The sequence below is a fragment of the Hyperolius riggenbachi genome, chromosome 10, assembly GCF_040937935.1.
Source record: "Hyperolius riggenbachi isolate aHypRig1 chromosome 10, aHypRig1.pri, whole genome shotgun sequence".
Classification (NCBI taxonomy): Eukaryota; Metazoa; Chordata; class Amphibia; order Anura; family Hyperoliidae; genus Hyperolius; species Hyperolius riggenbachi.
Window position 1 is genome coordinate 209144543 of NC_090655.1, and position 26949 is coordinate 209171491.

Consider the following 26949-nt stretch of genomic DNA (forward strand, 5'->3'; position numbering starts at 1 on the left):
CATAGATAGTAGAGAACTGAGCTATAAGAAAATGGCCGCCACACTCTGGTATCGAGGACACTTTCCCCTCCAGCGAGTGATACTCGCCCTCTATCGCTTGATGTGGTTCAGTAAGCTCTTGGAATGTTCAGTGAGGTGCCTGTCAGACATAACACCGGAAACACAGTGCAGCTATGTGCGTTCCACAGTTGCTCGGCTACATAGGGGTTGCTGTGGAGATGGCCCGCAGTGTGATTGGTCAAAGAAGTAACGCTCCTCCCCACGCCTATCTCTGCTGCACTGCTACTGGATGTTTACAGCGAATTCTAGAGGCCGAACGTCTGCCATGTGACTAGAATGCCTCCTCTGTGCTGCAGGGATCCAGCTATAGTTTCTATCAATATCCCTGATATGTTTATGGAGCTGGAAGTAGTTTGGATATGAGTCTAGGCAGATGTATTGTGTTCATATGAAGATAAAATGTTAAAGTTATAAAAATAGAAACGGGTTCCATAAAGGTCGGTGGCCATTTTGTTGTGGTCCTCCAGAGGAGTGATAGTTATGGACTAATGTCTTCTAGTAAAATCAAAATCCTCCTGGTCTGCATGCTGTGCTGGAGACTGGAGGTAATGTGCATTTCTTATAAAATATATTTTAGTTTATATATATATGTCTACATGAAAGGTCTGATTGAAAATGAAGTGGAGGAGACGGTTCAGCTTAATCTGTGGACTGGATGGGGAACGATCCCCAACAATTATACTTTCTTACCAGTCCTCTGATCTGTGCAACACTAACATAATATTAGTATTAGATGTGGCGATTTAATGGGCCAGGACTGATATGATCTGGCTATAGTTTGCTCCTTTTTATGACTCAGTATAGATAATTTCTGCTGGCTGGAGTTGATGTAGAATTATGCAAATTTTGTTTACAGATATATGCAGCTTGGACATAGACCAATTGAATTCAGCCAAGATCAAATTTGACTGGTCTGTTTTCAAGCTGCATACATTTTCACACACAATTTGTCATTAGTCTAATTTACGGAACCCATCAGGAAACCTCATAGGAAAATTCCACTAAGGCTGGTTTCACAGTGGGACGTTGCGTTTTAGGGGACGTTATGGTCACATAACGTGTCCCTAACGCAACGCCTGGTGGTGTTGGAGCAGGACGCTACCAAGAGCCGCGTTACAAGCAGCTCTTGGTGCGCCTGCTCTGTCGGAGGCACTGCGGAGACCACGTGAGCGGAGCTCTCCGCATCACGTGGTCCTGCCAGCCAATCCGTGGCCGTTCCAGGATGTAAACACTGCAAGTGCAGTGAATACTAAGTAGCCATGTGCCTGGCTACGTAGCGGCCTCTCCTCGCCTCCTCTCCGCCCATAAATTGAAAATAAAAAAACCCTACTGAGCATGTGCAAACCGTCGAACGCGGCTTGGCTGCGTGTAAAGTACTGCATGCAATACGTTATGTAGACGTGCTGCGTTACAATGTAACGCAACGTTGGAACTGTGAACAGCCCATTGTTTTTTCATTGGGGTGCGTTACAGGCTGCTCTAACGTGCGCCTGTAACGTCCCACTGTGAAACCAGCCTTAGGGGATTGGGTGGACAGCACCCTCTCGAACTGCTAGGTTTCAGATAGGTTGTAGTAAACTATGCCCACACTATTCAGCCAGTCACAACACTGTGTGGTATAGAGCGTCCTGAGGTTGGAGAACTGTTCCCAATGAGGTTTCCTGCTGGGTCCCTTAAACTAGACTAGTGCCCAAAATTTGTATAGTCCTGCATCCGGAGCAGTGCTTTTCAGCGCTGCTAGCTTTGGGCGCAGCCAGCGCCGCCATAGACTGTAATGGGAATCAGTCTATAGCGGCGCTCAGTGAGGAAGGTCGGCTCCGTCAGAAGACGGAGCCGAAGTTGTTTAAAAAACACAATAATTCGGCCTCCAGCAATCGCTGGAAGCCGAATTATTTCATTCCCCCACTATCCATGTCGGCCTGGAGGGGGAATAGTAATTAAAACGCCTCGGACTTGTGCAGAAGCAGGACCAGCCATTTAACAGCTGGATCCTGCGCCCAAGTCTACCAGCGCCGTATTCAAATGTACGCCCTGCATCAACTCGGAATTATGCATCAACTCGGAATTATGCATCTCATTGACCATCCCTAACTAATCCTTAACTAACATCCCTAACTAACTTAATGCCTCGTACCTACACTAGAGGACTCTTGCCTGAGGCAACTGTTCAGGGTCACTGCTGCTGAGAATAAGTCTCTTTTATGTGGGCCTGATGCATCACTGAGCAATCCAGAGATGTGGGTTATCTCGGCCAAGTGCAGGCTGAGCCCATTATTCCTCTCCCCACCCTCTTTATGGTAACAGAAATGTGTACACACTTTAGGACCTCTTGATTCAACATTATACTTTGGAGCTTCAGCCAGAAATGAGAACATGCATGTAGGGAAACATGTCTGAGTATGCACCCTTAACTGGAAGTGATGCGAAGCCATGACGGAGAGCGGTGGGGCATTGCTTTGACCTAAATGTGTTTGCGCTAAAGACTTAGGGGTAGTTCACAATGGTCAGTTGCACTGAAAAGTAATTCTGCATGTCAACTCACTACCCATACAATTGTGGGCCTGTTCACAGTACTGCATTGTAGCTGATCACGTTATCCTAACTCACTGCATGCAGGATTTGTATTAAAGTCTATGTCCAATCTCCGTTGCAGCACTCATAAATGCATGCATTATGCATCTGACCACTGTGAACCTAGTCCTCTCTCATCCTTGTCAGTTGGTGGGTATGCTTTAGCTACAAAACACTTGACATGACTGCTAGCGGATATGGCTTTATTGACGCATACTTAAAGAGACACTGAAGCGAAAAAAAAAAATATGATATAATGAATTGGTTGTGTACTATGAATAATTACTAGAAGATTAGCAGCAAAGAAAATATTCTCATACTTTTATTTTCAGGTATATAGTGTTTTTTCTAACATTGCATCATTCTCTAATATGTGCAGATTACACAACACTAAGCTTTCAAAATGAGTCTTTCAGAGCAGTCTGTGAATATAAGGAAACGCGGAAAGGCCGCTGTCTCTCGAGGTGAGGCGGCCGTTCAGTGCGGCGGAATCCGCATTGGTAACGGCGGAATCCGCATCAGAGGCGGCCCCCGCACTAGATACATTGCATGACAGTACTGGTGTGGTTGGGAATGATAGTCCACCAAGATTCAGACTTACACGCGCGCAAGCACAGAGGCAGAGTTTAAATAGCAGTTAGAAGGGAGTCGGCTGACCAGCTGGGTCAGCTGACAAATTCCACTGCTCTCATTGGACCAGCAATTAGGGAGGTCCTGGAAAGGTCCTAGAGTATATATACTGCTGGTTGTTCACTTGCTCGTTGTCTGGCGTGCAATCACATATGTGGGAGCACCCAGATCCGTAGTCAGATCCGCAAGTGTGCCGGGACCAGCTGGAGCTGTAATCATACACTTAGCTAGATTCTGTTGATAGCTAAAGTACTAGTTTGATTGTGATTATCTGTTATGACTTTTGCCTGCCTTGACTATCCTCCTGAACTCTGATCTTGCACCTCGATATTTCTGATACTCTGTTGCCGAACCCCGGCTCGTTTCTTGACTCTGCTTCTGCCTCCTGATTTTGTACCCCGATATTTCTGATACCCCGTTGCTGAACCCTGCCTGTACTTTGACTCCGCCTTTGCCTTCTGATCTTGTACTTTATCTGTCCGTGTGTGTACGACCTGGCTTGTCTGACCTCGAGAACCGACCTTACTGTTAGAGGCGGTTCCTCGCTCTGTTAGTGATCCTTCCTCCTGAAGGTTACTTTCAGTCTGTCCTTCCTACTGTCAGTCTGACTCCTCCCGTCTTGGAGAGCTCAGGTCTGCGGAAGGAATCTGTGCAGTACTCCTTGCTGCACTGAGGTCTAGTCCTCAAAGTGTTACTGTTACACCAAACACTACACTCTACTCAGGTGAACAGAGGTTAGCTAGTATATCGGATTATCAGTGATACTGCAGATCACGTATAATCTGGTATACATCTGTATTCCCAGTGATTCTGCAGATCACTGGTAATCAGATCCTCTCTGTGCTTCACCGATCGTTACAGAACGCCAGACCAAAATACAAAATGGACGCAAACACTGATCGTCTGGGTGTGCTTGCCACTTCGGTGGATAGCCTCCATCAAGCACTGGGCCAGCACAAAGCCTTGATTGACGCCCTTTCAGGCTCCGTGCGAACCCTCCAGACGTCAGTTGATTCAGTGCGATCCCCTCCTAGTGATGACATACGTATGCCTGTACCTGATAAATTTTCCGGCCACAAGTCTGACTATCGGAATTTCAGGAGTAGAGTGTTGCCATACTTTGAGTTGAGACCCCGAATCCTCGGGGACTGAGACCCAACGGGTCATTTTTATTAAAACACTGTTAACTGGGGATTCCCAATCCTGGGCATACAACCTGTCTCCCACAGATACAGCTCTGACCTCAGTAGAGGAATTTTTTAAGGCTATGGCCGTGATATACGACGACCCTGACCTTGCGGCAACTTCTGAGCGGAAGCTCAAACTTTTGCGGCAAGGCAGAGGGTCAGTCGAGGATTACGCGGCAGAATTTCGTAGGTGGTCTGTTACCACCAGATTTGACAATTTTGCTTTGATGGATTATTTTCTGTCTGGGTTGTCGGAGGAGGTCTCTGACTTGATGTTAACCTTACCCGAGCCCAAGACAGTCGATGAAGCCATATCATCGGCCATCCGAGTCGATCGTCGACTACGTCATCAGAGGCAGACTAGGGGCAGTCACCGGGTCAGGGTGACTTCGTATGTGGCACCTTCTGCTACACCCTCAGTAACGGCATCTCCGCCTGTGTCACCCTCTCCGGCCTTACCTCCACCCGAACCAATGCAAATTGGTCGATCTAAACTGACCCAGGTGGAACGTAGGCGGAGAATAACAGAACAACTGTGCCTGTATTGTGCAGAAGCAGGGCATATGGTGCGAAACTGCCCTAACAAGTCGGGAAACGGGTCTGCCTAGGAGTAGTGGGGGGTGACACCCTAGGCAGATCATTCTCACCGCAAAAAGAGAAGAAGTTACTTCTCCCCTGTACTATTACATGGGATAATAAGTCTGTAGCCACTGAGGCTTTTATTGATTCCGGCTCAGCGGCCAATTTTATGAACCTTGAATTTGCTCAGGAGTTGGGTATTCCTCTCACTCCAGTAAGTCCCCCCATTCAGGTCACGGCAGTAGACGATTCCCCTCTGCAACGGGATCGTCCCCTGTCACAGACTCCGCAGGTGAAGGTCACGATAGGGGTACTGCATGGGGAACAACTACAGTTTTTCGTTTTACATATGTCAACCTCCACTATTATCCTAGGCATGCCTTGGTTACAAGCCCACTCTCCACAAATCGACTGGGCTACGGGCCAGGTAACCAGATGGTCCGATCATTGTCATCAGCAGTGTCTGGGGAAGGTGACATTGGGTCAGACCAAGGTTTACGTGGAGGGTGTTCCCGAGGTATATTCCGATTTTTCTGATGTTTTTTGTCCCAAGTCTGCTGATCAATTACCTCCTCATCGCCCGTTCGATTGCCCCATTAATCTCCGTACTGGTTGTATGCCCCCTAGGGGTCACCTGTATAACTTGTCCGGTCCCGAGAAGTTGGCTATGCAGGAATACATTCGTGACAACTTGGCCAAGGGGTTTATTCGGCCCTCTCGGTCACCTGCTGGGGCCGGTTTCTTTTTCGTTAAGAAGAAAGACGGGGGTCTTCGACCTTGTATCGATTACCGAGGTCTCAATAAAATCACGGTGAAGAATCGCTATCTGTCACGGACGGTTGCGGGGCCGCAGACGCGTCCTGGAACCGCCCATGAAGAAAAAGCGATCGCACTCGATTCCCTGCATCGATTGCGCTTCAAATCGATACAATCTGGGTTGAGTGTGTAGGGGCAGCTGAAGTCCTTTTCTTAGCAGAGAGAGCACCATCCTAAAGGCTGGATGGCTCTTTTGATATGCTAATGAGCCTGAGCCTAATCTGCCCCGGAGAGTCCCTGGCTTCAAGCTGTGCTGATGGCCCATCCATCAGGTATAAGGTGACAAGCACCATGGCAGAAGCAATCTAGTTGGGGGGAAGCCAGACCCACTGGCTCCCTCCCAGCAGGGGAGGTGACACCTAGCTGGCTGCTCCAAACTTCAAAGAGCCTTTGCCTGGGAATAACCTGAGTCTCATAGCATATCCATAACTTCCCAGATCTGTCATATTTCTGGGGTTCCTGAGATGGCAGCTTCGCCAAACGTGGGGGAAGTGTAGCATGAGCCCCGGTGCTGGTTCTGAGGAAGTTTCAGAACATTCTGAGGTAAGGACTGCCAGTTAGGCAGTTTGAAAATGCCCTGATGATACCACAGGGGTCCCACCCCTCATGTCTGGTATCAGGGCGCTGGGTAAATCGAGACAGACCTGAAAATGTTAATAAATCGGCCCTGACCTGTACGGTTCTGTGAGATAGAGCCCATATATGGGTAGATATGATTTCTAGCCCCCAGGACAAGGGGAAGGCTCATCTCATCTTCTAAGGGGGTGTATGGCTCCCCGCCCTCACTCCCTCCTACTGAAGCAGGGGCATAAGAATGGCAGAGGACCCAAACTCAGTGTCCTCCACCCTGAAAACACCTTGAACTCATCAGGTGCCAGCTTGAGGATATGCTGGTCTGAACTCTGAACTCTGATTGAAACCCAGAACTCTGTTTTTCCCACAAAAAGGACATCTTTCCAGGAACTAAGTATTTTTCTCCCTTCTTTTATTTTTTATACTGGCTATTACTGTCTTAATAATTGTGATTTTAATAATTGTCTGTATATATTAATTATTTATATTGCGTGAATAAACGACTTTCTCCAAGTCATTCACTGTCCGCTACCCTGCTTATCAGCACACACAGAACTGATCCCGGGTCTCTGAAGATACGCTACTGTTTGTTTGTTGTTGGCTAGACAGAATACCGTGTGTTTAACCGTTTTATTCGCAGGACTAGTCAGTCAGTTAGTGGGCTCCACGGTCCCATGGTAACCGCGGTGGTGGCAGTTTACTCTGAACCAGTGGGTGACGTTGTAATTACCCGTGTCTCACAGGCTCCCTTCTGAGTTGTCTGCGGCTAATTCTTAACGGTTCCTGCGCATTGACTGCGACCAGAGTTCGCACGATCCGTGCGCTGGCACCGTTTAGAAGGCTAAGTGCGGTCAGCCACTAGGGCTCCTGTGACAGTGTTAGGCAGCGGTTGGGATCTGTGTTGTGCTAAAAGTATCTAAGATAGCGCTAGCGCTATCAAGAAACGAACTAATTCGTTGGTGTAGCTGGAAGGCAATATATTTTTTATATATACAGAGAGACTGTGTAGCCAGTACCCCTCCCCAAAAGTTTTATTTTATTTGGCATGGAAATGTCCGGGAATTACCAGAACATGTGCCTGTCGGACCTGCAAAATCTTTGCCAAGCGAGAGGCATTGACGTCGGCCGCAGGAAACAACAGGACCTGATAGCAGACTTGTCCAGATGGGATACCCAGCAACTGCAGGAGCCGGGAGTGTCCGCTGAGGTGGATACCAGCCCATCTGACAATCGAGGGGAACCAAAGGCTGAAGATCCTAGGCGTACAGAGGTTGAGCATCCTGCGGGCCCTGTTGCAACAGTTATGCCAGAGACTGTCAGTATGGACCCCAATCCCAGAGTTTCTGAAAGTACTCGCCTGGAACCGGCCAGTACTGGACTGTCCATGGGTGCTGACCCGGTAATGCAGCAGGCATTACAAAAGCTGATGGAGACTGACCTGGACAAGTACCTGCAGTACATGGCGGAGCAAAAGCGAGAGGCACGAGAGGAACGGGAGCGCCAATCTGCAGAACGCAAAGCTGCTGCTGCTGCTGCTGAACGCCACGCGGAGAGGGATGCCGCAGAGGCGCGGGAGAGACGACAGCATGAGCTCAACATGGCAAAGGTTCAACAGGCCAGCCGGAGTTCACCGCCCAGCCTCCCTGCTGAAGGAGCTGCACCACCCGTAAGTGCAAAATTTAAATTTGCTAATATTGAAAAAGACACAGACATTGACTTGTTTTTGCGGTCTTTTGAAGAAGCATGCCGTCAGTATCGTCTGTCCCAAGACCAGTGGGCCAGACATCTGACACCTTTGCTGCGCTACAAAGCGCTTGCTGCCTTTGCAGAATTGCCTGCGGAGAAGGATAATGATTATGCTGCTATAAAAGACGCTATCATTACTAAGTACCAGCTGACGCCAGAAGCCTATCGGAAAAAGTTCAGGGCCTGGCAGAAAAAGCCTTCTGATTCGTACCGAGATGTGGTCAGCAGCTTGCTCACCACACTACGCCAGTGGACTCTAGGCCTCACCAAAGGGTCTTATGGCGTCCTGGAGGACTTGATAGTCCTCGAACAATTTCTGAACATTTGCCCTGCTGATGTACGACAGTTTGTGTTAGAACGCAGGCCGGCTTCAGCCACTGTCGCTGCAGACCTTGCTGAGACTTTTGCAACTACCCGGGTGGCTGATACCCGCAGAACTGTCCCATCCAGCTGGAGAGGAGGTCAGCCCAATACCTCGGCAGACCCTCCTGCCCCTGTGAGCCGTCCACCACAGAGGCCACCCAGCGCAGCTGCTGCACCCAGGCCTGCAGCGCCTGGAGAGGTCACCTGTCACTACTGCCGCCAGCCCGGACACATGAAATTTGACTGTCCGGAGCGGAGACAGACACCACCAGCACCTGGATCATCTGCATCACCTGCACCTCACCCACAGCAGAGGCAACCCGCCAGCGAACCACAGCCTGGATCATCAGATTTTGTCCTGTTTGCCCGCGGAAAGGAAATCCGCGACCGAACCGACCAGCAGCAACTTGTTAGAGTGAACGGCAAAGTTGTCACCGGATTTCGAGACACCGGAGCTGACATCACGTTAGTTCACTCACACCTTGTGCCAAAGGAGAGCATCAGCTCCAGCCGATCCCTTGCCCTTACTGGAGTAGAGGGCACCCTTTTTCACATAGCCCACGCGACAGTGAAGCTGGATTGGGGATTAGGGATCCACGAAAGGGTTGTTGGGGTTATGAAGGATCTCCCAGTCCCTGTGTTGCTGGGGACTGATTTGGGCAAGCTTGTGTCCTACTATGAACCTGCCACGACCGCCTTGTCGCTCACGGAAGGAGACGGACTCTCCACCCACCACCAGGTACTTTATACACTTGGGGGAGCACCAGGGGGAGGCGGGTTGAATGTGCCCAGTTCAAGGGTACCAGGTTCAATAGTGCCTGCTTCAAAGGCACCTGAGGTTGATGTACAGACTGTCTGTTGTGATGATGCTGTAACTGTACCTGAGTTTACTGTACAACCTGTCTGTAATGAAAAAATGTCTATACCTGTCAATGTCATTACTGCATGCAATGATGACTTGAGTAATGTCCGTCTGTGCCATTCTGACAGTGTACCTGTGCTAGCAGTACCGCGCAGCTGCACTGCTCAGAACCCGAGCTCAGAACAGGTGGAGGGGGTTCCGGCCTCCTCCCCCTCCTCTGACTGCAGGGATGAGACCTTTCAGCCGCTGGCCTCGTGTGACATGAGCCAGTTGGCTGAAACTGACAGCGCCGTATTCTCAGCCGCACTACAACGTGACCCAAGCCTGGAGGTGCTCAGGCAGCAAGCCGCTGAGCCCCTCGCAGACGGGGCCGCTTTCAAGGTGTACCGGGAAGGTGGGAGACTGTACAGTGAGTCTGTACAGCCCCCTACAGGTAGATCCCACGCGAATACCAAATGGCTTGTGGTCCCGAGTGCGTTCAGGGGACATGTGCTGAAATCCGCACATGGTAATCCTCTGACAGGGCACTCGGGTGTCCGCAAGACACTTGCCGGTATTCGGAACCAGTTTTATTGGCCCCGGATGAACAGGGATGTAGCAAACTACTGCAGGGCATGTGCCGTCTGTCAGGAGCTGGGAAGGTCCAGGGATTCCCGCGGGGTTCCCTTAGGTCCACAGCCACTTAGCAGGGGAACCCTGCGTGGGCTGGCTGTTGACCTAACCAACCCACTGCCCGTTGTCAGCAGTCCCGGCAGACACCACGTCCGACTGCAGTGGCGCAAACGCCCTGTCCAGAACGGTCCATGTCGGGTCAACCCTGAGGGTAGCAGACCGCGACCGGTCCAGGGGAACCGAGCCACAGGCTCCAATAGGTTTTCCCGCCGTACCGGCAACTCGAGGCCCGTCAGCCAGGTTAGCGGCGCCGCCACACATCTTGCTGATGCATGTCTATCTGCCTTCTCCCCAGGGGGTGCTGTCACGGACGGTTGCGGGGCCGCAGACGCGTCCTGGAACCGCCCATGAAGAAAAAGCGATCGCACTCGATTCCCTGCATCGATTGCGCTTCAAATCGATACAATCTGGGTTGAGTGTGTAGGGGCAGCTGAAGTCCTTTTCTTAGCAGAGAGAGCACCATCCTAAAGGCTGGATGGCTCTTTTGATATGCTAATGAGCCTGAGCCTAATCTGCCCCGGAGAGTCCTTGGCTTCAAGCTGTGCTGATGGCCCATCCATCAGGTATAAGGTGACAAGCACCATGGCAGAAGCAATCTAGTTGGGGGGAAGCCAGACCCACTGGCTCCCTCCCAGCAGGGGAGGTGACACCTAGCTGGCTGCTCCAAACTTCAAAGAGCCTTTGCCTGGGAATAACCTGAGTCTCATAGCATATCCATAACTTCCCAGATCTGTCATATTTCTGGGGTTCCTGAGATGGCAGCTTCGCCAAACGTGGGGGAAGTGTAGCATGAGCCCCGGTGCTGGTTCTGAGGAAGTTTCAGAACATTCTGAGGTAAGGACTGCCAGTTAGGCAGTTTGAAAATGCCCTGATGATACCACAGGGGTCCCACCCCTCATGTCTGGTATCAGGGCGCTGGGTAAATCGAGACAGACCTGAAAATGTTAATAAATCGGCCCTGACCTGTACGGTTCTGTGAGATAGAGCCCATATATGGGTAGATATGATTTCTAGCCCCCAGGACAAGGGGAGGGCTCATCTCATCTTCTAAGGGGGTGTATGGCTCCCCGCCCTCACTCCCTCCTACTGAAGCAGGGGCATAAGAATGGCAGAGGACCCAAACTCAGTGTCCTCCACCCTGAAAACACCTTGAACTCATCAGGTGCCAGCTTGAGGATATGCTGGCATCCACCTGGTCTGAACTCTGAACTCTGATTGAAACCCAGAACTCTGTTTTTCCCACAAAAAGGACATCTTTCCAGGAACTAAGTATTTTTCTCCCTTCTTTTCTTTTTTATACTGGCTATTACTGTCTTAATAATTGTGATTTTAATAATTGTCTGTATATATTAATTATTTATATTGCGTGAATAAACGACTTTCTCCAAGTCATTCACTGTCCGCTACCCTGCTTATCAGCACACACAGAACTGATCCCGGGTCTCTGAAGATACGCTACTGTTTGTTTGTTGTTGGCTAGACAGAATACCGTGTGTTTAACCGTTTTATTCGCAGGACTAGTCAGTCAGTTAGTGGGCTCCACGGTCCCATGGTAACCGCGGTGGTGGCAGTTTACTCTGAACCAGTGGGTGACGTTGTAATTACCCGTGTCTCACAGGCTCCCTTCTGAGTTGTCTGCGGCTAATTCTTAACGGTTCCTGCGCATTGACTGCGACCAGAGTTCGCACGATCCGTGCGCTGGCACCGTTTAGAAGGCTAAGTGCGGTCAGCCACTAGGGCTCCTGTGACACTATCCGTTACCATTGATAGACGACTTATTCACGCAGGTCACTACTGCTAAGATCTTTTCTAAGTTAGATCTGAGGGGGGCATACAACCTAATCCGCATTAGAAGGGGCGATGAATGGAAGACGGCCTTTAACACACCCGACGGGCATTACGAGTACTTAGTGATGCCCTTCGGGTTGTGCAATGCGCCAGCCGTCTTCCAGGAACTAATCAATGAGGTATTCCGGGAGGTATTGGGTAAATTCGTACTGGTATACCTCGATGATATACTCATTTACTCCAATAACCTCTCCGAACACAGGGTCCACGTGAAATTTGTCCTAAACAAATTAAGACAGAATAGGCTCTACGCTAAGGTGGAAAAGTGTATATTTGAAGTGACCACGGTCACGTTTCTGGGATACGTAATTTCCACCTCGGGCCTCTCAATGGATCCTGCCAAGGTCACAGCCGTGTTGGAGTGGCCACAGCCAGTGGGGTTGAAGGCCCTGCAGAGATCTTTAGGGTTCGCGAACTATTACAGGAGGTTCATTAAGGGATACTCCACGTTAGTTGCCCCCCTTACCAGTCTCACGAAAAAAGGGGCGGATACCAACCACTGGTCTCCTGAAGCCGTGGCGGCATTTGCTCTATTGAAAAAATTATTTTGCTCAGCACCAATTTTGAAGCATGTTGACACGTCCTTTCCCTTCATTGTGGAGGTTGATGCCTCAGACGTTGGGGTGGGGGCGGTGCTGTCTCAACGGTCTGGGTTGCAGGGCAGATTACACCCATGTGCTTATTTTTCCCGCAGGTTTTCACCTGCAGAAAAAAATTATGATATAGGCAACCGGGAACTTCTGGCTATTAAGTTGGCATTTGAGGAGTGGCGCCATTGGTTAGAGGGGGCAGAGCACACGATCACTGTTTACACTGACCACAAGAACTTGGAATACATCGAGGGGGCTAAGAGGCTGAGTCCCCGTCAGGCCCGGTGGTCCTTATTTTTTACGAGATTCAGGTTCATAATCACGTACACTCCAGGCAGCAAAAACGTCAAAGCAGATGCCCTCTCCAGGTGTTTTGAACCTGAGACAGCACAGCCCCCCGCTCCTGAATCCATCATCTCGCAGAAACTGGTGTTAGCCGCCACGGAGACTTGGGAGGATTGGACAGAGATTTTGGGTCCCTTTCAGCGGGATGTTCCTGAGGGGAAACCCGAAGGGGTCTTGTTTATCCCACTGCCATTCCGGTTACAAGTTCTGCAACTCTTTCACACCCACAAGAATGCTGGTCATCCTGGAGCGGCCAGAACGCAGGATCTGATTGCCAGGTGTGCTTGGTGGCCTTCCTTGGCAACAGATTGCAAGGAGTTTGTTAAGGAGTGTGCGGTATGTGCCAGGAGTAAACCCTCCCGGCTGGCACCTGTAGGAAGGTTGCAGCCTTTGCCCACCCCGAGTGAGCCATGGACCCACCTGTCCATGGATTTTGTGGGGGAATTGCCCAGGTCTGAAGGCATGTCTGTTATTTGGGTGGTAGTCGGCCGGTTTAGCAAGATGGCCTATTTTGTGCCCCTGAAAGGACTCCCCTCGGCTCAAGAATTGGCCGAATTGTTTATCATTCACGTCTTCCGGCTGCATGGCATTCCGGAAGACATTGTGTCTGATAGGGGAGTCCAGTTTGTGTCTGGATTCTGGAGGGCATTTTGTCACCAAATGGGCATGAAATTGTCGTTCTCGTCAGGCTACCACCCACAGACGAATGGGCAGACAGAACGCATTAACCAATCTCTGGAGCAATTCCTGAGATGTTACGTTGCGGAGGCACAAAGTGACTGGGTGAAATTTTTGCCCTTCGCGGAATTCGCCCAAAATAATTTAAAGAATTCCTCGTCTGGGTTTTCCCCATTCCAGATTGTAACAGGGAGGTCACCCAAATTCTCCCCTTTTCCAGTTGTCTCGTCCCCATTTCCTGCACTGGAGGATTGGCAGAGGTCACTCAGGGACAATTGGGGAATTGGTAAGGGGAATTTGCAGAAGGCGTTCCAGAGTCAGAAGGGTCAAGCAGATAAGAGACGGTCCGTGGAATGGAAGTTTCAGCCAGGGGATCTAGTCTGGGTGTCCACACGTCACTTGACCCTGAAGCAGCCATCTGCCAAACTGGGTCCCAGGTTTGTGGGCCCATTTTCCGTGACCAAAAAGATTAACAATGTTACGTATACCATTGACCTTCCCACCAGCATGCGGGGGGTGAAGTCCTTCCACGTGTCCCTTCTTAAACCTGCAGTCCAGGTGGGTCCTACTCCTCCTCCTCCCGTGTTGGTAGATACCCAACCCGAATATGAAGTGGAAAAAATATTAGATGCTCGCAAGGTACAAAACTCGGTACAGTACCTCGTACATTGGAAAGGGTATGGCATTGAGGAGAGGCAATGGGTACCTGGGAATCGTATGCATGCGGATGAGTTGGTGAGGGAGTTTCATGCCTTACACCCTGAGAAACCTGGTGGGAGTTGTCCGGAGTCCACTCCTCGGGGGGGGGGTACTATAAGGAAACGCGGAAAGGCCGATGTCTCTCGAGGTGAGGCGGCCGTTTCCGCGTCCAGCATGGCGTCACAACGCGGAAAAAATGCCGCATAGGCAGTGCGGCGGAATCCGCATTGGTAACGGCGGAATCCGCATTGGTAACGGCGGAATCCGCATCAGAGGCGGCCCCCGCACTAGATACATTGCATGACAGTACTGGTGTGGTTGGGAATGATAGTCCACCAAGATTCAGACTTACACGCGCGCGAGCACAGAGGCAGAGTTTAAATAGCAGTTAGAAGGGAGTCGGCTGACCAGCTGGGTCAGCTGACAAATTCCACTGCTCTCATTGGACCAGCAATTAGGGAGGTCCTGGAAAGGTCCTAGAGTATATATACTGCTGGTTGTTCACTTGCTCTTTGTCAGGCGTGCGATCACATATGTGGGAGCACCCAGATCCGTAGTCAGATCCGCAAGTGTGCCGGGACCAGCTGGAGCTGTAATCCTACACTTAGCTAGATTCTGTTGATAGCTAAAGTACTAGTTTGATTGTGATTATCTGTTATGACTTTTGCCTGCCTTGACTATCCTCCTGAACTCTGATCTTGCACCTCGATATTTCTGATACTCTGTTGCCGAACCCCAGCTCGTTTCTTGACTCTGCTTCTGCCTCCTGATTTTGTACCCCGATATATCTGATACCCCGTTGCTGAACCCTGCCTGTACTTTGACTCCGCCTTTGCCTTCTGATCTTGTACTTTATCTGTCCGTGTGTGTACGACCTGGCTTGTCTGACCTCGAGAACCGACCTTACTGTTAGAGGCGGTTCCTCGCTCTGTTAGTGATCCTTCTTCCTGAAGGTTACTTTCAGTCTGTCCTTCCTACTGTCAGTCTGACTCCTCCCGTCTTGGAGAGCTCAGGTCTGTGGAAGGAATCTGTGCAGTACTCCTTGCTGCACTGAGGTCTAGTCCTCAAAGTGTTACTGTTACACCAAACACTACACTCTACTCAGGTGAACAGAGGTTAGCTAGTATATCGGATTATCAGTGATACTGCAGATCACGTATAATCTGGTATACATCTGTATTCCCAGTGATGCTGCAGATCACTGGTAATCAGGTCCTCTCTGTGCTTCACCGATCGTTACAGTGAAGTAATGACTTCACCTCTAGCAGATAAAAAGAAAACAGTTCACTTACAGTTGAGATAATAAAAGTCAGATAACAGCCCTCTCCACGACTAACTTAGTCGTAGAGATTAATGGCTTTTTTGCATAGAGATAACAACTGGAGTTTCTTAGCTCTTCCTGTACTGGAAACAATTAGACTGATGTATCTGATCTTAATGTTTTATTTATTAGCTGTACTACACATACAAATCATAATATCATAATTTTTTTTTCGCTTCAGTGTCACTTTAATGCATCACAGATCTTAACTGCAGCAAATAGCTAATATTTTCCCATTGGTCATATCACAAGTTACACTGTGAAAAGATGGGAGATGGCCACGTGTGCTCCACTTTGTCCACAAACAGGTTAAGATGTGCACAGAGATGGCGAGTGGGCTCATAGCAGCCAGCAGCAGGGGGAGATGGCAGGGTGTGCTTCGGTTTCTCCATTTAAAGAGAATCTGTACTCTAATTTTTTTACAGAAAAAAGCATACCATTCTATTCATTATGTTCTCCTGGGCCCCTCTGTGCTGTTTCTGCCACTCTCTGCTGCAAACCTGGCTTGTAATTGCCAGTTTTAGGCAGTGTTTACAAACAAATTAACCAGCTTGTGATAGGCTCACATAAGCAGAGTGTGTGAGTCATACAGAGCCTGCAGGGGGCCTGGAGGGGGGGGGGGGGTAATCCATCCACCTAGATAAACACATCCGCTGATATAAAGGCATTGGAACGGTGTATCCAGCCAATGTGTGTGTTTCCTACAGGTGGCGCCAGTAACAGAAATCCACGGGGGAGATGTATGGCTTCTCTGACTTCCCAAAATTCCACACAAGAACATTACAAGACCTCACTCCATGATCAGGTAGATAGAACAGTGGGTCTTGATTAGAATGAATATCTCTCTGTTTCATCATAAAATGCCAACTCTTAACATTTTTTCTGTACTATATTTAGTGTGAAGGCCTGATTGTTGTAAAAGTTAAAAATGAAAAAGAAACATATGTGATGGGTGATGAACAATGTAATGAGAAGAATATTTCTGATGAGATCAGCACAGGTAAGAAACCCTAAATGCATTTGTTCTTTGGTCACTACAACAGTTTTGGCCATCCCACTTCCTCGGGTAGCAGAAACTAATAGGTGGAAAGAATGTGCCCACTGTTTGTCAATAGTTGTCATCCTCTATTACAATTAATGGAAAGACAGGATTTGTGCAGTGGGTCAGGGTGGCTGAGTCAGGTGCCATCAGCTCCTATTAGAAGTAATGGGGAGACAGTATGTGGCCAGTGGGGGAGTCGGGAGACTTCAGCCCCTATTAGAAGTAATGGGGAGACAGTATGTGCCCAGTGGGGGTATCAGGAGACATCAGCCCCTATTAGAAGTCATGGGGAGACAGTATGTGCCCTGGGGGAGTCAGGAGACATCAGCTCCTATTAGAAGTAATGAGGAGACAGTATGTGGCCAGTGGGGGAGTCGGGAGACTTCAGCCCCTATTAGAAGTAATGGGGAGACAGTATGTGCCCAGTGGGGGTATCAGGAGACATCAGCCCCTATTAGAAGTCATGGGGAGACAGTATGTGCCCTGGGGGAGTCAGGAGACATCAGCCTCTATTAGAAGTAATGGGGAGACAGTATGTGCCCAGTGGGGGAGTCAGGAGCCATCAGCCCCTATTAGAAGTAATGGGGAGACAGTATGTGGCCAGTGAGGGAGTCAGGAGGCATCAGCCCCTATTAGAAGTAATGGGGAGACAGTATGTGGCCAGTGGGGGAGTCGGGAGACTTCAGCCCCTATTAGAAGTAATGGGGAGACAGTATGTGCCCAGTGGGGGAATCAGGAGACATCAGCCCCTATTAGAAGTCATGGGGAGACAGTATGTGCCCAGTGGGGGAGTCAGGGGACATCAGCCCCTATTAGAAGTAATGGGGAAACAGTATGTGCCCAGTGGGGGAATCAGGAGACATCAGCCCCTATTAGAAGTCATGGGGAGACAGTATGTGCTTAGTGGGGGGACATCAGTACCTATTACACACCGTCCCTCCTTCACATCATGTTGATGAAACAGATTTACTAAACAAAGGATTGCTCATCGCAAATGCCAAAGCAGCTGTGATCACCAAATAAGAATCCGTTGCATACTGTCAGGTAGTGATGTACAGGCCAGTGAACCATGGATTCCAATGGCTGTTAGAACATCAGTAGCATCAGTCGGCATACATTGAACTGAATAAGTTGTTCACTTGTGTGCACATTTCTTTATTTCTGGATGGGTCTTGGCAGCCAGCTGGATGCGTTATTTGCTGTGGCTAAGTAGTGCAGTGCCTGATGAACACTTTTGTTTCTAAAAAAAAAAAAAAAAAAAAAAAAACCCTCTTCATGTTCACATACATACACCGTATGTGATATATACGAAATACAGGATAATCCCCGATAAGAAACAAAAATTTACATTTTCTGACAGAGCTTCTTTGAATTTGAAGCAAGGATTCCCATTGGTTCCGATTAATGCTACTGAGGGAGTGCAGTGATTAGTTACAATGACGAAGCTATGGTCCCGCCCTCCAGACCATCAGCTTTAATTAAAAAAAGAAGCAGGGAGCGGTGAGTGGCATGATTGGCTGTCTGGGGCAACACCCTCCGCCTGATAGGAATTGGGCTCCCCAAAGCTATGCAGCTACTTCCTATTCATCAGAGTTGCGTGGCTGGCTGCATGTACAGTATGTATTTAAAATACGGGAGGACACGGGGATAGAGGAAAGGGGAAACCGGAGGACACAGGGAGACAGGGGGATAGAGGAAGGGGGACAGAGGGAAAAGGGGGATAGAGGAAGGGGGGCAGAGGACACAGGGAGAAGGAGGATAGTGGAAGGGGGGCAGAGGACACAGGAATAGGGGAAAGGGGAAACCAGAGGACACAGGGAGACGGGGACAGAGGGAACAGGGGGATAGAGGAAGGGGGGCAGAGGACACAGGGAGATGGAGGATAGTGGAAGGGGGGCAGAGGACATAAGGGATAGGGGAAACCGGAGGACACAGGGAGACAGTGGGATAGAGGAAGGGGGGCCGAGGACACAGGGAGATGGAGGATAGTGGAAGGGGGGCAGAGGACACGGGGAAAGGGGAAACCGGAGGACACAGGGAGATGGAGGATAGTGGAAGGGGGGCAGAGGACACAGGGGAAAGGGGAAGCCGGAGGACACAAGGAGATGGGGATAGAGGAAGGAGGACAGGGGACACAGGGAGAGAGGGGGATAGAGGAAAGGGGACAGAGGGAACAGGGGAATAGAGGAAGGGGGGCAGAGGACACAGGGAGACGGAGGATAGTAGAAGGGGGGCAGAGGACACGGGGAAAGGGGAAACTGGAGGACACAGGGAGACAGGGATGGAGGAAGGGGGGCAGAGGACACAGGGAGACAGGGGGATAGAGGAAGGGGGGCAGAGGACACAGGGAGATAGGGGTATAGAGGAAAGGGGACAGAGGGAACAGGGGCGTAGAGGAAGGGGGGCAGAGGACACAGGGAGACGGAGGGGAGAGGAAGGGGGGCAGAGGACACAGGGGATAGGGGAAACCGGAGGACACAGGGGGATAGAGGAAGGGGGACAGAGAACAGTGCACTGGACACAGGGGCACAGAGGACTGATACTTTAGCGCTAGTCCAAATATGTATTATTTGGATTATAAAATTCACTCCCCCCCCCCCCCCCCACACACACACACACACACACACACACACACACACTTTTGGGGGAGAAAAAGTGTGTCTTAAAGTCTGAAAAATATGGTAAATCTGATGCCTTCTATGTCATTGTCCCCCCCCCCCCCAGTATGGGTATTTTATAATATTCAGATGAGGTTGCAGGAAAGTCCTGTAAGTATTTATAAGGCAATATTCCAAGCTGTTTGCTGGCGATCACAACAGCAGCTATATGCTGGCATGTTAAGCTCTGCCGAGATTGCTATAAGATCAGATAGTGAATTGCTTATTTGGTGTTTCTCATACATCTCAGCAAAGGGGGGCGCCACTCTCATCTTTTTATTCACAGCCCCCGATGACACCACAGTGGCTAAGAGAGATGCCAGAGCCGAGGAGGAGTTACAAAGACATGTGACAATTAAAGAGGAGGAGCTTCCTACACGAATGGGCTCAGGTAAGAAATAAATATTCCAAGTACAAGAAAGACTTCCATATTCCTGATTCAGATAACCATATTTATTGAATGTGTGTTTGCTACAGATGCGTCCAATAACAGAAATCCACCCATAAGATGTACCGGCCCTCTTTATTCCCAGGACTCTACACAAACCAAACATGACGGCTCGCAGGATTATCAGGTAGATGGAACAGAGGATGCTTTAAAATAATTGTCAGAAAGGTCTGAAACACTAGGCAGTGGATAAGTGAAAATTCCAGGCCTGTGCCAATGCTGACCAATGCGCCCTACGAGATGTGATACATTTTTTGTTTCCATTACTTATGTGTATCAGGGAACATTTGAAATGCACGCAGTGCTGCTTTGACTACTGGAGGAAGAGATCTGAAAGCTGGCACTCAGCCTGCTCAACCCCTCCATTTTTACTTATACTGTAGGTATACTACCTAGGTAGAGGGCTAGTCCAGAGTCTTCCCATGTCCTTCTCGCCCCCACCATTGTCACACATGGACCATGTTGGATATGGTATTGTGGCTGCGCTCCTCTGAATGCACAAGCACAGGCGTACTGTGCGAGAACGGCCATGCCAGCTCAGTATGCCAAAGCTGCTTGTCCACTGCGCAGGCACAGCTGTACTTGTGAAGGAGCAATGCAGACATTCTTGTGCATGGAGAGAAGCGCATCACAACCCTCCATAGGGTCCCAGGCAGTGGTGGTGGTCGGGAGCAGGACATGGGAAGCCTCTAGAGCACAGGTGTCAAATTCAAGGCCTGTGGGCCAAATGCGGCCCTCCTTGCCATTTTATGTGACCCTCAAGAGCTTCAAATGTACATCAATGTAAGCAGTAAAAGAACAAAAACACTACACTGTCTTGCAGTCCAGAGGAGCACACTAGTGTTTCTGGTTGAAACAGTGGTCTCAATTCATAAAGCATTACCGCATGCGGTAATGCTGAAAACAGCAGACTTTATAGAGCACTTAGCAAAATGCCAATTCATAAAGGCTGTTACGGCATAAAAAACTGAAATTACCGAGCAGTGAGGTAAATTACCGACTTGGCTGTAATTACCTCCAACACATGTCAGCAAATGTCAATTCATAAAGCCTTCAACAAGCGGCAAGTCAGACGATAATTACCGACACCTCTGGTGAGGACTTAACAATGCGAAGTCTCCGTCTGTGCAGGGAGCCAAAGTCTCTGTGAGTCTGTGCAGGGAGCCGAAGTCTCTGTGAGTCTGTGCAGGGAGCCGAAGTCTCTGTGAGTCTGTGCAGGGAGCCGAAGTCTCTGTGAGTCTGTGCAGGGAGCCGAAGTCTCTGTGAGTCTGTGCAGGGAGCCGAAGTCTCTGTGAGTCTGTGCAGGGAGCCGAAGGCTCTGTGAGTCTGTGCAGGGAGCCGAAGGCTCTGTGAGTCTCTACAGGAGGCCCAAGGTCTCTGTGAGTCTGTGCAGGGAGCCGAAGTCTCTGTGAGTCTGTGCAGGGACCGGAAGTCTCTGTGTCTGTGCAGGGAGCCGAAGTCTCTGTGGGTCTGCAGGGAGCCGAAGTCTCTGTGAGTCTGTGCAGGGAGCCGAAGTCTCTGTGAGTCTGTGCAGGGAGCCGAAGTCTCTGTGAGTCTGTGCAGGGAGCCGAAGTTTCTGTGAGTCTGTGCAGGGAGCCGAAGTCTCTGTCGGGCTGTTCAGGGAACCTGAGTCTCTTTGAGTCTGTGCAGGGAGCCGAAGTCTCTGTGAGTCTGTGCAGGGAACCGTAATAACAGCTTGTAACAAAAGAGAGATATCGCCACACTTTTGCTGTACAGCTCAATGGGCTGCGGTCATTTACCAAACTTCAAAGGCAGCTGTGAAAATCTGTATGAAATAGCACACAAACGTCTAAAATACCGAATGCGGTATGTTACCTCCCTTATTTTTTTACCGCTTATGAATTGAGGCCATTGTCAGTTTGGCCGAGGTGCAGCAACAACCTATGGGATCCCTAGCGAAATTAGCATGGGGCCCCCTTCTGGGATCTAAACCCCCTTGTGTGGCTGGTACTAGAAACCCCCTCCTTATCCCAATGACATACTTTGTGCTTCCCTATCTTCAGCTTCCAATCACATGACATGCATTGGGAGCCAGAGGTATGTACCATAGCGCACTAGATATATGTCGCCTAGTGGGGAATGGTACCTGATACCTCAAGCAACATTGCAGCGCCGAGGCTGATATGACGTATTCTGTTCCTATGAAAGGGGCGAAGTAGAGCGGTAGTGACATTATGCAGCAGAAGGGGTATGTCAGCCTGAGCTATTTTTCCAAGGTCGGAAAAGACTGGCCAAGCGGTCAAGAGGGGTCAGGGGCTTCTGTACATAAGCTGAATTCTTGGCGCTCGTTATTGGCCTGCTCGGCCAAGTTTAATCTAGCGCGTGTACGGCGCATTAGAGTCTGAGAGATAAGATGTTCTAAAAACTTTTGAATGAAAAAAAACACAAGGAAAACGGGAGCCCAAATAGTATAGTATTTTCAGTCCAGAGGGAAGGCTTTTGAAATGGAGTATGCTCACAAGGGGGAGTTGCTGAATAAGCAACCACTTGTATAGCATGTAAATAAAGCCTGTTTGCGATTGGGGAACCTGTAGGGATGGTTGCTCTCTTGCTGTCAGAAAAATGGTCACCAGCTGAGCAACAGGTGCAGATGGCTGCCCTCCAAGGAGATTTGGGCGCAGCCGGCACCAATATAGGACATAATAGGAATTACGACTATAGTGATGCTCAGTGAGAAACTTGGGCGCCGTCAAAAGTCGGAACCCAAATGAGCTGGAAGAAAAATTACATCTTTCTCCCACTATCCATGGCAGCCTGGAGGGGGAATAGTAATTAACTCCGCCGGGACTGATGCAGGAGTGGCATGAGCCATATATCGTCTTTACCCTGTGCCCAAATCTCTCAGCGGCCATTTCATAGATATGCCCAAGGGAAGGTAGTATTTCCCCCCCCCCCTATATCCGAGTATATCCATTTAATTGTGGTGCATGGTGTCTAATCTGATAAATTGCTTGGCAATTACATTAATTGGGTCCAATTAAATGATTGCATTTTTTTTTATCTCAGTTCACTGTACATCGTCGGCTATTTGTGATTTGTGTTATTTAGGATGAAAATCTGATAATTGTCAAAGTTGAAGTTAAAGAGGAGGCTGAAGACAGAGAAATTTCTGCAGAGATCAGCACAGGTGAGGAGGAGTCAGGGGATACACAAAATAGCCAATGCCATCTGCCATTTGTGTGATTCAAAGCCCTAATTCACCTACAAAGAAATTACAGACCATTGTTTGTTGTTCAATCTGCATTAGAAAGGCCATCAAAACATGACCCGCATATCAGGGTAATGCTGGGAATACACAATGCGTTTTTGCGTTCGTTTTCGCTTTCGATAGATTCTACTCTCGATTCACTGCTCGATTCCCCTCTCGAATTCCTTATCTTTTCTTATCAATTACATTCACTTGAATGAGGAGAATCGAAACGAAAGTAGAATCGACCAGATCCGACAGGTTGGAATTTATCTATCGAACCCATCTATCTAAAGTAAAAACTTAACGTGTATTCCCAGCATTAGAGGCAGATCATATCCAGGCTTTAGAAATTAGTTAGGGTAGCTATCGATAATGGGCAGATTAGACCAATAGACAAATCTCTCTCTAATCGAATCTGATAAGAGAGAGATCTGTCAGCTGCCCATACACCACAGGCCGATTCTTGATGAATTTCAGCATGAAATCTCTTGGGAATCAGCTGACCCCTCTAATGATAATGTCCCCCCGATGCCCAGGTGCAATGTATACAGTGTATTAACTTTCCACCAACTCCGCTAGTCTCTGCAGGCTCCAGGCGCACTCCACTCGCCATACACGCACCACGTTGTTGCCTAGTAATGTGGCCGTGTGTGTGACATTTGATGTCATACGCGCACCCCTTACTAGGAAACCACATGGGGCGTGCGCGTGTACATAGCGGAATGCGCCCGGAGCCTGTGGGGACAAGTGGAGGCGCAGTGGAAACGTAATGCATACATTGGGGGGGGGGGGGGGGGACAGCGTCGGGTTTCGTCACGTTTGTTGATCGTGTCGAAATTACATGCGATTCCCACTGCACACCTGATTGAGCAAGTTGGCCCAACATCTTGCAGGGGGAGAAATTGGTCGTATTGTTGGTCGGGCATGTACTTGGCGGCACTGAGTTTCATCCTACTAATCGATTATGATAATCGAATTGGATAGTCGATCGGCCGCTAAGTCGCCTGATGTATGGCCACCTTTAACATCAATATCAGACTATACAAATAAGCTTCATAAAATCTTGTCTTGCAAATAGCACTGGGATTAGTGATCACTTTTGTCCTGATTTTCAAAAAGGACACACCGGTAATGAATTTCAGTAACAGAGAAAGTAGAAGGAAAAAAGGAGTAAAGAGTAAAGAGAGAAAGTCGAAGAGTCATAACGTCACTGTCAGGCCTCCTAGGCACGGCCCACCCCCATACCCCCCAACCCCCCATCTATCATTTTACGCCATGGATTACAGATTTCATCAAACTATTTATATTTGGTTTGAGGATGCTCACCAACAGTTAATCTCTTTGCTCCCTCTTCCCATCCCCCCCACATAGACGTGTCCCAATTGCCCATCCCCCACCGCTGTCCGAAGTATATGTACACAGTGAGACATTGCTTGCTTGGCAGTTGGAATAAAGCTGTTATTTCCCACAATGCAATGAGGTTCACAGACAGCAAACTGTCAGGTCTGGAAGCAGGGACACACACACACAGGGACAGGATGCAGAGACACAGGGGTTTTATTATATAGGATAAGTGACAGCAACATAGGAGAAAGGTAATTTATGGCTCACTTTACTCTGGAAGAAACGTACTTATTATTTGTTGTGTTTTAAATTTTAAGATTTTCGTGACAGTTCCTCCGTAAGCTGCATTTATTTGCATAAAATTAGCATAAAAACTGTATCAGTTCAGAATACCTTACATCTCATTGATGAGGTGTATATGGATGAGAGAGGAAAGAGGAAAGCAACTGGGAACCTTATGGCTGTGGTACATATACTGTATATTGGAGTGGAATCCAGTTTAATTGGTGTGGAGTCCTTTTTAAAATGTGACTTTGTCCTTCTTTTCTCCCCCAGATGAGCGATGTGGAAGTCACACGGCTCACAGAGGGCCTGTAACGTTCCCATGTTCTCAGTGTGGGGAATGTTTTACACAGAGGGCAGAACTCATTGCACATCAACAAGGTCATTTAGAGAAGAAGACCTATTCATGCCCTGAATGTGGGAAATGTTTCTCCTGGAAGGTTCAACTTATCAGACATCTGAGAATTCACACAGGGGAGAAGCCATTTCCATGCCTGGAATGTGGGAAGCGTTTTAATGAAAAATCAAACCTCCTGAGCCACGAGAGAACTCACACAGCAGAGAAGCCTTTCCCTTGCTCCCAGTGTGGGAAATGTTTTACTCAAAAGTCAAATCTTGTAACGCACCAGAGAACTCACACTGGGGAAAAGCCATTTACGTGTCCCGAATGTGGGAAATTATTTTCCCGGAAGTTATCTCTCATCACCCATGAAAGACTCCACACTGGTGAGAAGCCGTATTCATGTTCCGAATGTGGGAAATGTTTTCCCGCCAAAGATAAACTGGTCAAGCACAGAAAAATTCACTCTGGAGAGAAGCCATTTTCCTGTTCAGAGTGTGGGAAATGCTTCACACAAAAAGGAAATCTTCTTTCCCATCAGAAGATTCATACAGGCGTGAAACCATACTCGTGTTCTGACTGTGGGAAGTGTTTTATTGAACGGTCAGATATGATAAAACATCAGAGAACTCACACAGGTGAACACCCATATGCATGTTCTGAGTGTGGGAAACGATTTCCAAAAAAGACTTCAATGATGGCACATCTCAATATCCACAATAAACAGGAGTTGTCTGGGTTTGGATGTGACAGCTCTTACAACCATTTGTGAACACACTATTAGACTGGTCCCCCTTCAAGTATTTAACCACTTCACAACTGAGGGGGTTTTACCCCTGAAACACCAGAGCAATTTTCACCTTTCAGCGCTCCTTCCATTCATTCGTCTATAACTTTATTATTACTTATCGCAATAAAATGAACTGAATCTTGTTTTTTTTCGCCACCAATTAGGCTTTCTTTAGGTGGGACATTATGCCAAGAATTATTTTATTCTAAATGTGTTTTAATGGGAAAATAGGAAAAAATGTGGGAAATAAATCATTATTTTTCAGTTTTCGGCCATTATAGTTTTTAAATAATGCATGCTACTGTAATTAAAATCCATGAAATTTATTTGCCCATTTGTCCCGGTTATAAAACTGTTTAAACTATGTCCCTATCACAATGTTCGGTGCCAATATTTTATTTGGAAATAAAGGTGCATTTTTTTCAGTTTTGCGTCCTTCCCTAATTACAAGCCCATAGTTTATAAAGTAACAGTGTTATACCCTCTTGACATAAATCTTTTAAAAGTTCAGTCCCTAAGGTAACTATGTATTTTTTTTATTGTAATTTTTTTTTTCATTACAAAAAAAAATAATTGAGGAGTGTGGGTGGTAATGAATGAAAAATGCTTTAGGGTGTAGTTTTACTATTTGGCCACAGTAACTTTTTTCTCATGCGACCTGCAAGCGTAGGAAGTAACTTTTTTTTTTTCCACGATGATCGCTGCTTCTCATAGAAGCAGCCGATCATTGCTGGGGGGCTTAGATCAACGAACTGGAATGGTGTTTCCCGTTCATTGATCTCCGGGCGAGCGGGCGGCGGCGTGCACAAGCGCACGCAAGAGCAAGCGGGAGCGCGGACAGCGGCGGGGGGTGCGGATATCGCCGTCCCTGGTGGTGAAAGGATGGAAAAAGGGACGGAGATATCCGCACCGGTGGGGGAAAAGTGGTTAAAGAGTAACTGTCGGGCATAAAATCAATTCTTTATTTTTAACTGGTAAACAAGTAATAAGGATGCTAACCAGGCAATCCAAAAGTTAAAATCACTATTACTTTTCTTGTTGATTAATTATCGTTCCCCAGTTTACATGACTCTTATTTGGTACACAGAAAATTTGGTACACAAAAAAGAAGTTGCAGGGCATGCTGGGTTGTCTTTTTTTTGCTTCTCTACTTCCCCCTCAGACTTCTAGGGATTTAGACTAACTAATGCAGCCTGATTGGCTGAAGCCTCTTTCCCTCCTGTTTTCCCCTCCCACACCTGTGTTCCTCTCTGATTGGCCAAAGTTTCTCAGGCTGAAACAATGCACTTTCTATA

The 26949-nt window shown here is 48.4% G+C and overlaps 1 protein-coding gene across 2 annotated transcripts in view; it reads left to right on the forward strand.

Annotated features, from left to right (window-relative positions):
• LOC137534318 (zinc finger protein OZF-like) overlaps positions 1-26062 on the forward strand; it is an 89422-nt gene extending 63360 nt beyond the window's left edge. The window contains exons 1-7 of one of the 2 annotated variants that reach the window (XM_068255763.1): positions 217-605; positions 16248-16345; positions 16438-16540; positions 19526-19630; positions 19717-19814; positions 22757-22835; positions 24798-26059. In XM_068255763.1, the coding sequence (XP_068111864.1) occupies positions 16283-16345; positions 16438-16540; positions 19526-19630; positions 19717-19814; positions 22757-22835; positions 24798-25636 (1287 nt within the window). In that variant the 5' untranslated portion in view covers positions 217-605; positions 16248-16282 and the 3' untranslated portion in view covers positions 25637-26059. Of the gene's footprint in view, positions 1-216; positions 606-16247; positions 16346-16437; positions 16541-19525; positions 19631-19716; positions 19815-22756; positions 22836-24797 lie in introns of those variants that run through there. The other variant, XM_068255764.1, reaches the window with a different exon arrangement.
• Positions 26063-26949: the final 887 nt, after the last annotated feature.